The 16,019-nt window shown below is 38.6% G+C and overlaps 1 protein-coding gene across 3 annotated transcripts in view; it reads left to right on the top strand.

Moving 5' to 3' along the window:
- SATB2 (SATB homeobox 2) overlaps positions 1-16,019 on the top strand; it is a 195,840-nt gene that overhangs the window by 20,494 nt on the left and 159,327 nt on the right. For all 3 annotated transcript variants that reach the window (XM_045480639.1, XM_045480638.1, XM_045480641.1), the window contains one exon: positions 9,600-9,776. In XM_045480639.1, the coding sequence (XP_045336595.1) occupies positions 9,600-9,776 (177 nt within the window). The remainder of the gene's footprint in view (positions 1-9,599; positions 9,777-16,019) is intronic.

Raw genomic sequence — 16,019 nt, 5'->3', positions numbered from 1 at the left:
TGTTACCTCTCGGTGGATGTATTTATTGGGTACAAGAATGAGAGTGGCTTTTAGTCTAGGTGATGGCTGCTTGTCTGTTGAAGCTTGGCTTTGTGAAATCTGCATTCGCTTCACAGTGATGATTTTTACACATTAGGCATCCATACATGTTTTGCTGTTTGATCCCTAAACATAGTAGGATTTCCTTTTGTAAGGAGAAGGCCTTTTATTTTTTACTATAAAACTTCACCTTTTCAGGTTTTTATTTGATAAAAATCTCTCCACTCTAGTATGATTTCCTTTGGGGTTTTGTACCAGTGTTTGATCTCAATTTTTAATAATTTTGGTGAGTTAAACTCCCCAAAGAAAACATGCTTGTGCTATGAAATATTCCCACTAGAAATCTGGGTAGTCTTGTCTTATTGAGAGCTGAGTGCTTGATTCCTTTATTAATTTCTTGCTAGTGAACCTCAGTACAGTTAACCTTTCCTTAACACTACACTGGAGAAATCAATCAAAGATTTTTTATTTTAATTGTTAAATTAGATAGAACAACATTTAGGCAAAGCTCAAAACCTGAGATGAGGAAGCAATGGTTACTATGAAGGCAATTTTTATTGATTCTTTTTCTGACTTTTGGGACTCTGAGTTGCAAATAGCTTTTCCAGAAAGGATAATGAGAATGAGGGGAATAGCAAATACATCTCCTCTTAAATACTATCTGAAATATTACCTTCTCAGAAACTTCTAGAATAAAATTTTATACAACGAAGGACAGAAATCTTAATGAGTTATAGTATAGTCGTTTTAACATGGCATCGAGTCTCGAGACTTAATACATGCATTTATAACCCACTGTGAAAAGAACTTTAAAAATTTAGCTTTGAACTACAGGATACTTAAACAATGTTTAACATTCAAACAGTGTTTGAACTCTTCCGTGATAATCAAACTTACAGATTCTACTTTTTTCTTAAAAGAAAAAAAAAATTTTTTTTTTCTTAATTCACAATCACTGAACATTTTGTGGCTCTAATTTAGAAAAGATATTGCAGTCCTTCCATGCAGGACATGTAGGATGGCAGGTAAGACCCCCAGGGTCCCAGGATATGTACAGTCACAGAGCACAGTGCTGCTAGCCACTTGAGTCTTACACCAATGGACTGTGATGCCTTCCTAGTGACAAACTAACAATGTCTGTCCACAGTGGTTGCACACAGCCCTGAGGTCTGGTGCACTTCCCCCTTGAGAACATGGAGCAAGCTCCTAAGGCCACTTGTGTGGATTGTTTCTTAGAAAGCTTTTCTTGCACGCCGATGCTCACTGCGGTGCAGTGAGCTACAGTGATGTGATAGACTCAGCTGGGAAGTCACAGGAAAAAGCCAGAACTGACATTGCCTGTTAATGGTGGTTATTAACCTCTAGCTAGAATTAGCGTTTTTGTTGAACTGAACTAACATTTATTTTGGACTTGCTATAAGACAGGCTCAGGGGTGGAGTGGGGAGTGAGGGAGTGAAGAAGACTTATCTAAATGCAGCCCATGTTGGAGAACGTAAAGGCAGGCCTCTCATTCACTCTAACTGGACATTCCCGACATCAGGGAATTTAGTTCCTTGGGTCAGGCTTGCTATGGCCCAGTTCCCAGGTGTAGCTCAGGCTTTTTTGTTTAGATAAGTAGCCACACTGTGCCTCTGTGTGCCTGTGAAATCCTGTTTTGCAAACTGCCTGGCCAACCTGATCCTGCTACCACATTTCTATAAATGAAGAGTATTGAGAGATGTGGGGTTTCTCCTGCAGACTTCAGGTCTGACTTCAGGTCGAGTTGCGATCTCTCAGTCTGGGGACAGGCCTGGGAGACCAGAACCCGGCTCTTTCCCCTACCGCTTGAAGCTTAGCTTGAGCATTTGGGGTGGTAAGGAAGAAAGGACTAGAATTCACGCGGCTTCCCCACCCCTGGCCTATTTTTGTTCTTATCTTCCAGAGTTAAGATCTGCCTCAGGGGCTGCAAGGTAGTGTCTGGTGTTACTAGACAGGATTCTGAGAATACAGTATTTCTTGATAGTCTTACCTCCTCACCCTACTTCCCCAAGGGGAGAGAGGCATCAAGGAGCTCTACGGTTGAAACTTTTATTTGGAGGCTTAACCTTGAGTTACAAACACCTGGGTCATGGATGAACATGAAATCAAATTTCTGCATATATGGCTTCATTTGCCCATAGAGTAATTATTAGGCAAATGTTGCCTTCTCCAGCATTGTAGGATTAACTGTGTTCCTCCACCTTTGAACCACACAGGTCACCCACCTCTGTCAGCTCTTGCTTCCTCTTTAGTGAGACTGAAGAAAGAAAACAACAGCAATGGCAAATGAATTAATCCTTCCGAGAATCTTTGCTCACAAGCAAGGGTCAGAGAGGAACTTTGGAAAGTAAATCAGTTTAGGGGAGCCCAGAGGATCTCCAGTCCATCTGTGGATGGCTCCCTTGCCCCCAAATATTTTTTCTTCCCCTCCCACCCCCACAATGCCAAGACTGGTGAAAACATGTTTTGTTTTGTTTTGTTTTGTTTTTTTAATTGCATCACCTGAAATTCTTTCCACTAGAAGTTAATGTGGGATACAATGTGTTTCATTTTACAATGAAAATATATCTAAGGAGATTAAAGGACTGCTAAACCATTCAAATAGCAAAGTGTAGCATCTTTTTATCTATTAATCTCTTTGGAATTTTGGAGCTCAGCCCCTGGGGGATTGGGAGGCTGGAGTGGAGTGGTGGAATGTGGAGCCTCTGGTTACCACGGCTCAGGAGGTCGGGTGCCTGGGAGGGGACAGCAGGGACAGAGAAGAGGACGGTAAGAAAGACGCACTTGATCCATCTTGAAATTTTGCCTGGGACCCCAAGAAGGAGGTGAGGGGCACCCTATTCTTCCTTTCTGTTTCCTGCCACAGTCTTGGTGCTCAGAGTTGTCTCTATTGTGTTAGAGTGGGAGGAAGTGTCTAGAAGTTAATACTGGGGGTTAACATTGAGGTTTCTTCTTGTGTGTGTGACTCGGTGTATGTGTGTGTGTGTACATGTGTGTGATAGAAATAGAGATAGAAAGGGAGAGACAAAAGGAGAGGGAAGGGAGAATGAGGTTGTAGAGAAAGTAAATTGTTTTGTTTTTCTAATACATTTGCACTAGGATAGTTGCCACCCCTCATTCCTTTCTCTCCCAATCCTCCGGTAGAGCCTGTCCTTGCTTGGCTTACTTGGTAGAATTTGTTTCAGTGTTTCAGGGTTCTATGATTTATTGATTGCGGTGGTTGTTAAGTGTGGTGCTTTACTCCAGGTTCAGTTTTATACAAAGAACAGATACTTGAGGCTCTGCCCTAAAGCCTTTGTAATCTTCAATTAGCCCTAGGACCTTCTCAGGTGATAGAACCAGATACACTGCCAGCTTCAGGGAAGGGAGTGGGCCCCATGGCCGCCTTCCTTCTGGAAACAGATAGTTTCAGGAGCCCCTGGAAGGAGAGAAGAAAAGTTGGCCTACTATCATCTCAGACTGGCTGCTGCTATTCAGGAGGCAGGTCCAAGAATGAGGGTGGACCCAAGAGACAAAGGGCTTGGGGTAGAGGCTGGAGCCCACTCTCACCTACACTAGAGTATGGCTCATTTTTTCAGCCTTTCTTTGTCTGTGAGTGACTAAAGGGTAGGAACTGCGTTTGATTCCTCCTGTCTGCCTAGCACAGTACCTCACGTCAAAAGGTGAATTTACTTTTAAGCAATGCATGTCACCCATGGGACATCACAAGTGGTGAAGGGGCCAGGCCAAGCGTTTAGATCTCTGAGGGTGTGGGTTTCCAATGTACTTTTCCACCCCCAAGAAAGCAGTGTGCTTGAGATGTAGAGTTGGCTAATCTGAACTGTTCTACTTGTGCCTCGCTGTTTCTTTGAGCATGTTACTTATTTTCCCATAGTTTGTGTCTTCATTTATTGGATGAGAATAATAATACCTCCTCCCCGGGTAAAGGCCCGGAGAAAGATAAAGGTACCTGTGTATGTTAGAGTGTGTATGTGATGAGTTAGGAGGTGCTGTGCAAGGGAGAGGTTTGTTTGGTGTGACTTTGGTGGAAAGCTATGGAATCCTATCCTCTAGACCCTGACCACTGGATCTTCTTTCATCTTTCCTTGTTGAGGTTAGACATCCAGGGCATCAAAGAATACTTGTGCCTCCGGTCACTTTCACACCAGTGTTGTGGCATTTCCTGAAAACTGCAATTGCTCTTTAAAATGAAGGGAAGGGTGGGGCACCTGGGTGGCTCAGTCGGTTGAGCTTCCGACTTCGGCTTAGGTCAAGATCTCACAGTACCTGAGTTCAAGCCCCACGTCAGGCTCTGTGCTGACAGCTCAGAACCTGGAGCCTGCTTCCGATTCGGTGTCTCCCTCTGTCTCTGCCCCTACCCTGCTCATGCTCTGTCTCCAAAATAAATAAATTTTTAAAAAAAAAATTTTAAAAATTAAAAAATAAATAAATAAAATGAAGGGAAGGGGGGGGGAAGCCTTTCCCTTAATAAAACATTTGGATTAATGTGGTTAGGAATAAAACAATGGCTTACACTTTGCTCGATGATGCAGAGAAGATACCACATTAGATTTGGGAGTTTAACCAATAGTACATCTGTCCTCAAGTCTCCTAAGATCTGGAACACAGAGGGAAGATAACTGAGGGGCATCCAAGAAATGCTCAAGACAATTGCACAATTGTCTTAGTTATCAGTTTGTGATGACTTTATCCTGTGTCAGAAAAACCATTGTATATGTTGGTGTCAACAGATTGCTTCGAGCAGCTCTCCTAGAGATATAGTATGAGCCACATGTATAATTTAAAATTTTCTAGGAGCTTCATGTAAAAGAAGTTAGACATAGGCAAAATAAATTTTGATAATTTATTTAACTTAGTGCATCCAAAAAATTTCTCTGTGCAATTGATTTTTTAAAATGATTCATGATGTCTTTGTATTTTATTTGTGTTTTGGTATTAAATCATTGAAATTGAGTGTGTATCTTGTACTTACAAGCATATGTCAATTTCAGGTGTTTAGCTGCCACATATAACTAGTAGCTTCCATACTGGACAAGCAGTTTTAGAGTATAAAGTATGTGTTTTTAACACATTCACCCTTTTACCATGGGGCACGTTGAACATCTTTAGTAATTCAATGATTATGAGTATCATTTTTATTTTGAAGAAATGCTTTTTAGTAAGTATCATGAGCATTGATTATGGACCCTGAAAAAAATTACTGGTTTCTTGTTTTCCTCTGTATTAATATTAGTGAATGGTATTAATACTGATTTTGAAAAAAGAGAAACAAATAGGTTTCGTTGTTTGGGGGTAGCCAGACAACTTAACTATTTCACATTGTTTAATCCTTACAACAACTCTGTGATGTAGATATTATTTGCATCTTAACTGGGAGGAATTTGAGCTTCAGGAAGGTCAAATAAATTACCTGGGGTCACTACAATAGGTAAAGAATAACGGTGCCAGGATTTGATCCAAGAGCTGCCTGCCTCCAGACACGGTGTTAGTCACCAGCACATGTGACCATCTCCCGTGCGTCTCTATTCCCATGGCTGTCGTGGTGAAGATTAGATTACCTTTATAATCACACACTTCTTCAGAAATAATGTCACGATGGAAGTGACAAATTGGGCATTGGAACTAATGACAATTGGGAAATGCGTTTTTCTAGTGGAAGGAGTCCCATGCTTATTTTGCATCCGTGACAACAGAATTCACCATTCATCCCAATTGTCAGAACAACTCTTAATTTTTAGCAAAAGGCTGGGACCCTGTGCCTGTCCTTTAGGTGAAACTACCTGCTTCACCTGCCACAATTGTAAAAGGCTTAGAGAGGCTTATAATCAAAAGGTTCAAAGTTCCCTACTTGATCATCTGGAAATGGGTCTGTGCTACAATAAAAGAAAAATAATGCCATAAGTTCCAGATACAGGGCCAGAGTAAGAGTTTCCTTTTTCTTCTTGATCATTTCTAAATTTTGTTGTGAATGCGTTTTCGTTTCATGTTGTTAATTCTTTTATTGGAACTTACCTTTTAATTCTTCCCTCCTATTCTTAATTTATTTTTTGAATTGCTTATCAAATACTCTCCCTATCTTTTTATCCGTTGTTACTTTTCCCCTTTTCTTTCTTTCTTTCTTTCTTTCTTTCTTTCTTTCTTTCTTTCTTTCTTTCTTTCTTTCTTTCTTCTCTCTTTTTGCCTGGAGTAAGTGGCATTGGCAGGGGGAAAAATGGAGTGTGTGTGTGTGTGTGTGTGTGTGTGTGTGTGTGTGTGTGTGTATATATATATATATATATATATTCCTACTCATCCTTTTATCGCTTTCTTTTCCAGGGATTTGCTGTTTTTAAGTTTTTAAAACCTATGCCTTAATTTTCTTCTTCTTCCCACTTGACCCCAAGTGTACTATTTTACTATTTTTTATTTCTCTTGTCATTGTCATTAGTAACCACACCTATGTTTCCTCTTCTTTTGTAAAAATTGCATTTCATTGTAAACATTTCATAATTGCTTAGATCTATGGAATTCAAGTAAAAATGTACATTTTTCTAGGGGTTAAATATAACCTCTTTATTTTTTAGTGTCTCATATATATGTGCTTTCAGAGTAAATTCTGTTGTCATATGTTTTTGGTTAATATTGTTTTGTTTTATAAGTGACCTCCCAGTCCTTTTTTCTTTCTTTCTTTCTTTCTTTCTTTCTTTCTTTCTTTCTTTCTTTCTTTCTTTCTTTCTTTCTTTCTTTCTTTCTTTCTTTCTTTCAAGTAGGTGATGCCTGTGATGGATGGGTGCTTGCCTTTTGACTGTAAGGAGTTATTGCTATCATGTCAGATAACAATTGCTTTCTGTAATCACAGAACTAAAATGTGTAGGAAATATTTTGGTAACTGACACTTTCAAAACGTAAGTTCCTAAATGGTAGAGAGCCCTGTGCTCTAATGTCATATTTTGTATCTCACTCATTGAACTGTTAATATTATTTCTAAAAATTGATAGGGTCTTGAGTCTTTTGCCGTTGACCATAGACTTGAGGAAGGTTTATGGTTCCTAAGCAATGGATACATGATAGGTTATGGAGCAACTGGATTTACTTAAAGGCCTTATCTGTGACTCCCAGATGTGTGACACTCAGATGTTGACATTAGGAACTGCACATGGGTTTTCAGCACTGAAACTTATGTACACATAGGTGTTAGTGGTGAAGTATAGCTTGTGGCACCACTGACTACATGGCCCTATGTGTGCATATGCTTAAATCATTAAAAATAGAAATCAACCTGCTTCCTTGGACAAAGATCATATACCAGTCTGTAAGAGTTACAAGGTCTAAATGGGGGCTATTCCCTGCTGGTGAGGACTCTGATGAATAGGTCCTATAAAATGCCATTATGCTTGCTTAGGAAGATTTTACAATACCTTCAACAGCATTTAGGGCAGGAGCCACGTCAGACTTGTTCTTACTTGTATCCCTAAAGCCACAGGGGATGCCTGGCACACAATAGGTGTCCAGGGAATAAAAATTGGATAAATGAATGAGCACAAAGATAATTTGAAGGAAATTTAATTTATATTATTCATTTCATGTGTTACATACATTTGGGAATAAATTGGGCATAAATAAACATTTGATATGCCATTACTGGTCACAGCTTTAAAAAATATTTTATAAGGCACCATGTGGCCAGGCTAAATTCCCTCGTTCGTCTAAAACAATCAGTTCGCTCCATCCTTGTTTCCTATTTTCCGTAAATCTATACCATGGATACTGTATTTGCTACAAACAGTAATGCTCCCTTACTGTTCTTAAGAGCAAACACAGAGTCTGTAGTTGTCCAGGGGATAGTTTGGTGTGACTTGTTAGCCTGTTGTGCTGGCTTAATAATAATTACCATGATCCTTAGTGATAACAGTTCTTAATGAGTGTTATTATTGTTAATAATGATTATATTTAATAATTACACCCTATACTTATTATCTTTAATAATAATAATTAGCACATGGGAACCAGTGGCACCATTGTATTATCTTTAGAACAAAAATCTACATCTGTGAGCTGGTAGTTTGCAGTGTCTGCTCCCACCCTCTGCTTTCCAGATCAGAGCGAGTCCGGAGGCTTCTAGGGTCTAGGCAACGGGAGGGGCTTCTAGAAGAACTGTGCAGTCCTGGTGTCACAGGCGGGACTCCCATACCTCATTTACCCAGAAGTCTTATTTTTATTGTAAAGTGCCTTCAGCAATGACCAGCTCGTGGTCCACCACCCCATCTCTCAGCCTGCCCACCTATTCTTCATAACTTTTGTGTTTTTTTGCACAAAGAGAGAAGACCCAGAACAGATCTTCTTCTATAAAGTACTAACTTGTGTGAATTACGTGGGGCAGAGTCCATGTTTATTACTTGTATGTTGGTAAAACTTTGATCTTCTTATGCCTTGGCTATGTTTAGATTTAAATGCCTGTATGACTTTTTTAAAAATAAAAAACAGTTTATAAAAAAATCTTTGGCGAATTAAACATTTTTTAGCTTTTCACACTTTGATACAAAGCAGAGAAATATTTCAGTGACAACAGATTTCAACAGATTTTCAACTAGACTAATTTGCTTTATTCTTTAGGGTAGTTTACTTATTTTCCCTGAAAACACAAGAAGAGATAGTTCCCTTTATAGTGGTAACTGGTGTTAATATATAAAATAATAAAGAAAGACAAGAGTTTTACATGTGGATGCATATTTTGATACAAGTTAAATGTCAGTTAAGATTTTCAGGAGCAGGGTATTTTCAAGCTAATTGATGCCCTATTTACCAAGATGTAGAAAAATAAAAGCTATAAAAGGGACTTTTAAAAAGTTCCTATTGACGGGCACCTGGGTGGCTCAGTGGTTGAGCATCTGACTCCTGATTTTGGCTCAGGTTATGATCTCACAGTTCATGGGTTTGAGCCCCACGTGGGGTCTGTGCTGACAGTGCAGAGCCTGCTTGGGATTCTCTCTGCCTCTGCCCCTCCCTCACTTGCGTGCTCTATCTCTCAAAAATAAATAAATAAATAAACTTAAAAAAAAAAGTTCCCATTGACTTTCTTGTATATATTCACATGATAGCTTAGACCGTGAAAGCAAATATGCCTCTCTACTAGGTCTTTTATATTTACAGACAGAAGCAAATCTGATCTGGAAATACTAGTCCTGATTGACAGTTAATGGTGAAACCATAGACATGAAGGATGTAAGGGTCTAGAAGGTCACCTTGACCTCAGCTATATGCCGGCTGTGGAGTTAGGGTCTCAGTCAGGACACCTCATTGGTGCACTCCACTTTTTAATGACTGGAATCTGAGGGCTTCTGCCATCGCCCGAGGCAATTCTGCTGCAGTCTGAGAGTAATAAGGAAGGGGAAAAACATCCCCAGCTTTCCCATTAGACCCATCCAACTAAGAGGCTTGTTTAATCTAAACCATTGTCGATCACAGATGAGTAACTTTTATAACTGCCTCTTCCCTTCTCATCATGGTGACTGAGATTTGCTTTGTAATATTTCTGTTTTGCTCTTGAATTTTGTCTCTCCAGGTTTGATGATTCCTGTCTTTTGTGTGGTGGAGCAGTTGGATGGCTCTCTTGAATATGACAACAGAGAAGAACATGCAGAGTTTGTCCTGGTTCGAAAAGATGTGCTTTTTAGCCAGCTGGTGGAGACCGCGCTCCTGGCCCTGGGGTACTCCCACAGCTCCGCAGCTCAGGCACAAGGTATTAACGCATATCCCCTTTCTCCTCCCCACGCCTCATTGTGTCAGGATTTGAGGAAGAATGTGTTTCCTGAAATAATTCTCCAAACATGGGTTGGAGGAGAATGGTCAGATTGAACATCTTTTCCAAACAGTGAATAGCAGAACGTTTCTTGCCGAGTTTTGTTTTCTGGTTGCTTTGGGAAATATTTGACCGGCACCTTTAGAGCCACCAAAATAAACTTGCATTTTAAAGTGATCATCATAGGGTTTTTTTGGCATTGAAAGCTCTGTTACTTTCTCTAAGTCCTGAAATTGGTGTTCTCAGAGCGTTGAGACGTTTGATCCTAACTTCTCCAAACTTTAATACGTGATTTATAAGCTTTCAGTTTTCTAAATTTATTTATTGCTTTGCGCCTATAGCTTCTGCACTTTACAAGTAGCTTTTAATTAAGTAGAAAAAAAAACGGGTACATTTTATCATACTTTTGTTATCTTTGAAAACTGCTCTGTAGTTTTAGTGTAGTCCATTCAGTAAAAAACAAAAAAACAAAACAAAACAAAAAAACTCCCCTCAGTGTCTTTGTGATCAATTCACTGTATCTATGTAATTAAGTATTAAAATTGCATCATCATTTCTGCACGTATCGTAGAGCACTGGGGAGCACATTGTGAGTTTCTGTTGCTTCACTCTGCAGCATAGCCCATTGTTCTTTCATGGCAGAGAACTGACAAAAAAAAAAAAAAAAAAAAAAAAAAATAACAGAAACATCCCCCAAACCTGGGAAAATGGAAGAAAACTTTTTGACCCAGTGGAATGATTATTATTGTATTTCAGCTGAAATGACTGAATCCTATAGTTTATGATAATCCTTATAACCGAAGGAAAGCAATAGGTTACCTCCAGGTCTCGCTTTGCATATTCATTTTCTATATTACTATTCTTACTTAACAGTTGTGTATATGTGCCACAGATTTTTGCAACTTTTTTTTTTTTTATGAGCCCCTTGTCAAAGCCTCCATTTATTCAGATAAAGAAACTATGAGAGATTAAACAATACATACAAAGTTTACAGGTAAGGCAACCGAGGACATGGGATTTAGTATCCAAGCTCTTGACTGATTCTGTAAGCAGATCATCACTGTTTGAAAAATGTTTCAGTCTTTAAATTAGATTGTACTTCTACCAAGAAAGCAGCCCATCTGAAACCAGGGGTCAAGAATGTTTTCCCAGGGCAGGTGGTACCCCATGGATTATTGGAAGTCTAAGTGTGGTCTGAATCTGTGTGATTGGCCTGTCGGGTGCAGTGATAACAGCTGAATTGTCCAGCGCACTGCTTTCAGAGCAGTGTGATAAAGGATGATTCATTTCCTTTTTTTCTTGTGTAAGGGATTCAAGATTTAATCCCAAGCAAATTCCATACCGGGCACCCCTGCTTTTATTTTATGCTATTTGCCTGAATGAAATAAAGGAATCCTCCCATCGCCCCCACCCCCCTCCGAAACTTTTCATGCCATTTTAAGGATATTTTTTTCTGAATGTAAAGGTCACTGTATCCCACTGCTTGCATCCTGGTGTGCCAGCTTCCTGTTTGACAGGGCTATCCATCTCCGTTAGCACGGCTGCTCAACGCGCCGTGAGCTCACATGTGGAGCACAGAGCACTAAGTGGCCAAGATTTGATTCTTGGCACATGCTCAGGGAAGGGACTCTAAGGAAATTTGCACTAGGGAGCCACACTGTTCCATTCAGTGATGTGGACTGAGAGTTCTGCCCACCAAGGTGAGATAGATACACTAGCAAGGGATATGGCCTACAGTGGAGGATTAAACAGGAGAAAAGTCAAAAGCAAATATTTGTTTCCCCAAAGTTTTTGAAAACCAGGACTAAAAAATACTGAATATTATACATTTAAAAAGTTGACTCAACATTCTGAAGGTGCTCTAGATCACAGATAATACTTTATTTTGTAGGTAAACAAAGGTTTTAGCACTAGGTCTTGTACTATAATTTCAGAGGGGGGAAAAATGCTGTTTGTTTAGTTTTAAATTAGGCTGCTGATCTCTGTTTTGGGTAAATGGAAGAACTTGGCAATTGTTTATTTTGAAATGACTGTATTAGATCTCTGTTGTCATTTTTAGATCATCAAACGTATGCAGTTTGTTGCATGTTTATTATAGACCAAACAAAATGCAGCATGAGACTGGTCATTTGTGTGCTGGGCAAACAGCAGAGCGACAGAAAGCTAGGAAAGGAGGTAGAACAAAATATAACTGTATATTCGAAATCTGACTTTCTATGCATCTAGTTTTCTATTTTCTTTTCTTTTGGTCTTGTTTGTGTGTTTGTTCATTGTGTAGATAATTTCTCCAAGATAGGGATGTCATTGGATGACCTAGCAAATCCATCTGCAGTGGAGAAACTGAACGTTTCTGAACCTCTTCTTCCTGTGTTAGAAAAGTTGGGCAGAACTAAACTGTAAGGAGAGTGGGTTGCTTGAGCCTATTTTAAAAATTGAGGTTCTTGAAACATGATTTTTTTATTGTGACGTGACCAGAAAAGAGTTTCAATAATTGAATGAGATAGTACTCAGATTGCCTTGAAAAGAGAAAATATATTAGCAATGTCATTATTTTGGAGTGATACCTTATCCTAATGACAAGGCAATGAACCCATGGTCTTGTGAGCATGGGATAGTTAATTTTTTTTTTTTTGAGAAGGCATTCCCTCCAAGCGAGCTGAAGAGGCTTTATTAAGAAAGATATTTGCTTCTAAAGGATGACAGAAATTCCACTAAAATGCAATTCAAGGATTTCCAACACCACCACCACATCCCTCAGGCTTTATTTGAAGCCACATATTGGGACTTGAGAAATTAAGGGCAAAAAATACTGTTATAAATGACGGGCACAGTGTTTCTAACTGAGTCCAACTGTTTATTTCCCAGGACACATACCATTAGCTCTCTGTGATTCTCAAGGATGAGAGATGCAGGACACATCTGACCTGCTATTTTGCATATGCAAAAGATGGCAGGTGTTTTGCTTTTCCTAGAGTAGGTAGCCTAAGATCTAATAAACAGCAGGCACAGTTTATGGTGGATCATGAGTCCATATCTCTGAATCTAAAGTCTTTTAGTTTTGGAAGAAGAGTGTTAACTTAGGAACTGTTCCCTCAAATTATACTCATTCCCTTTCTTCTTTCTTCTTTCCTTTTCATTCTTTCAGTTCTGCCCCATAACGCTTTTGGTAATAGCTAGGGATCTCTCCATGTCATTGAGTGTTCTTTATCATACCGGTCAAGTAGCTATTCATAGTTGATAATGTGGATGGCAGATTTGGGGAAGTGGCAGTGATGGTGACTTGATTCCTCTCTGTGCACATCTGACTAAATTTGTAAGTGATCATCTTCTCTCTTTTCTGCGTCCTGTAAATTTTAAAGTAACTTTTAGAATTTTATTTATATATATTTTTATTGAGGCATAATTGACATAAATATATTAGTTTCGGATATATAACGTAATGATTTGATATTTGTGTATATTGTGAAATACTTACCCCAGGAAGTCTAGTTAGCATCCATTGCCACATGTAGTTACAGAATTTTTTTTCCTTATCATGAGAACTTTTAAGATTTATTCTTTTGGCAACTTTGAAATATGCAATACAGTGTTATTAACTATAGTCACCGTACTGTACATTATATCTCTGTGACTTACTTGTTTTATAACTAGAAGCTTGTACCTTTTGACTTCCTTCACCCATTTTGCCCACCCCCACCTCTGGCAACCATCAATCTGTTCTCTGTATCTATAAGCTTGGTTTTTGAAACTAAAAAAAATTTTTTTAAGATTGTACTTATAAATGAGATCATATGGTATTTTTCTTTCTCTGTTTGACTTCTTTCACTTAGCATGATGCCCTCAAGTTCCATCCATGCTGTCACAAATGACAAGATTTCTTTCTTTTTTATGGCTCAGTGATTGTGTGTGTGTGTGTGTGTGTGTGTGTGTGTGTGTGTGTATACACCACATTTCCTTTAGCCATTCATCCATTGATGGACATATAGATTATTTCCAAGTCTGGCTATTATAAATAATGCTGCAGTGAACATGGCCGTTCATGTATCTTTTCAAGTTAGTGTTTTCTTTTCTTTGGATGAATACCCAGAAGTGAGTGCAATTGCTGGATCACATGGTAGTTCTATTTTTAATTTTTTGAGAAACCTCTGTATTTTCCATAGAGGCTGCACCAATTTACATTCTCACCAACAGTGCACGAGTATTACCTTTTCTCCATATCCTTGCCAACACTTCTTATTTCTTGTATTTTAGATAATATCCATCCTAACAGGTGTCAGGTGATATCTCATTGTGGTTTTGCATTTCCCTGATAAATAGTGGTGTTGAGTGTCTTTTCATGTACCCCTTGCCAACTATATGTCTCCCTTGGAAAAATGTTCAGATCCACTACCCATTTTTTTATCATATTGTTTGTTTTTTTGCTATTAAGTCTTGTGAGTTCTGATCCACTGCCCATTTTTAATCATATTGTTTGTTTTTTTGCTATTAAATCTTATGAGTTCTTTATATATTTTGGATATTAGCCCCTTATCAGATATATAACTTGCAAATATTTTTTCTCATTCACTGGGTTGCCTTTTCATTTTGTTAATGGTTTCCATTGCTGTGCAGAAACTCTTTAGTTTGATGTAGTCCCGCTTGTTTATTTTTGCTTTTGTTGCCTTTGCTTTTGGTGTCAAATCCAAAAAATCATTTCTAAGACCTATGTCAGGGAGCTTACTGCCTGTGTTTTCTTCTAGGAGTTTTATGGTTTTAAGTTTTACATTCAGGTCTTTAATCCATTTTGAGTTAATTTTTGTGTATGGTGTAAATTAGTGGTCCAGTTTCATACTTTAGCATGTGGCCGTCCAGTTTTCCCAACATATATATTGAAGAGACTGTGCTTTTTCCAATGTATATTCTCGGCTTTTCTATTGTATGTTAACCATATATGCATGGGTTTATTTCTAGTCTCTCTATTCTGTTCCATTGATCTATATGTCTTGTTTTTTAAAAATTTTTTTTAAAGTTTATTTATTTTGAGAGAGAGAGAGAAAGAGAGAGGGAGGGGCAGAGAGAGAGAATCCCAAGCAGACTCCTCGTGGTCAGTGCGCAGAGCCCGATGCGGGACTTGAAACCACAAACCCGTGAAATTGTAACCTGAGCTGAAATCAAGAGGTGGATGCTTAACCAACTGAGCCACCCAGGCACCCCTATATGTTTGTTTTAATGCTGATACCATATTGTTTACTATAGCTTTGTACTGTAGTTTGAGATAAGGAGTGTGTTATTTCCAGCTTTGTTTTTGTTTTTTTAAGATTGTAAAATTTGTTTTTGACCAGAAAATTTTATTCAAAAATAAACAGGCAATGGGGTTCCTGGGGGGCTCAGTTGGTTAAGTGTCTGACTTTGGCTCAGGTCATGATCTTATGGTTCATGAGTTTGATCCCCGCATTGGGCTCTTTGCTGATAGCTCAGAGCCTGGATCCTGCTTTCAGATTCTTTGTCACCCTCTCTTTCTTTCTGCTCCTCCCTGGCTCTCACTGTCTCTCTCTCAAAAGTAAATAAACATTAAAACAAATTTTTTTTAATAACGAAAACAAACAGGCTGAGCAATAAATAAGCAAAAATTTTTTCTGACTGGCTATTTTTGGGGTCATTAGTATATGAAAATTATGGCTTAAAGAGAAGGTGTATTACCATTTTTTTCTTGCTTATGTTGGAATAATTAAATTTATGCAGTCATTTAAAATATTTTTAAAAAGCGACACAAAAATGGATTTAATACCATGTTATGTGAATCAAGCAGAGTGCCAAATACAGTCTCAATTATATAAAATTATTCATATATGCATAGAAAAAATACAAAGGAAATCTATTAAAATATCATAGTGTGAATAGTAGGATTAAAGTATGAAATTCTGGGGTGCCTGGGTGGCTCAGTCAGTTAAGTGTCCAACTTTGGCTCAGGTCATGATCTCACGGCTTGTGGGTTCAGGCCATGCATCAGGCTTTGTGCTGACAGCTCAGAGCTTGGAGCCTGCTTCGGAATCTGTGTCTCCCTCTCTCTCTGCACCCCACCCCCCTTACTCTACTCTGTCTCTCTCAAGAATAAACATTAAAAAAATTTTTAAAAATAAAGTATGAAATTCTACTTTCTCCATGAATTCTGTCTCTCTCTTTTTAAAATGTTTATGCATTTAT

Source organism: Leopardus geoffroyi, chromosome C1 (assembly GCF_018350155.1).
Source record: "Leopardus geoffroyi isolate Oge1 chromosome C1, O.geoffroyi_Oge1_pat1.0, whole genome shotgun sequence".
NCBI lineage: Eukaryota > Metazoa > Chordata > Mammalia > Carnivora > Felidae > Leopardus > Leopardus geoffroyi.
This window is presented reverse-complemented; position numbering and strand designations above follow the sequence as displayed.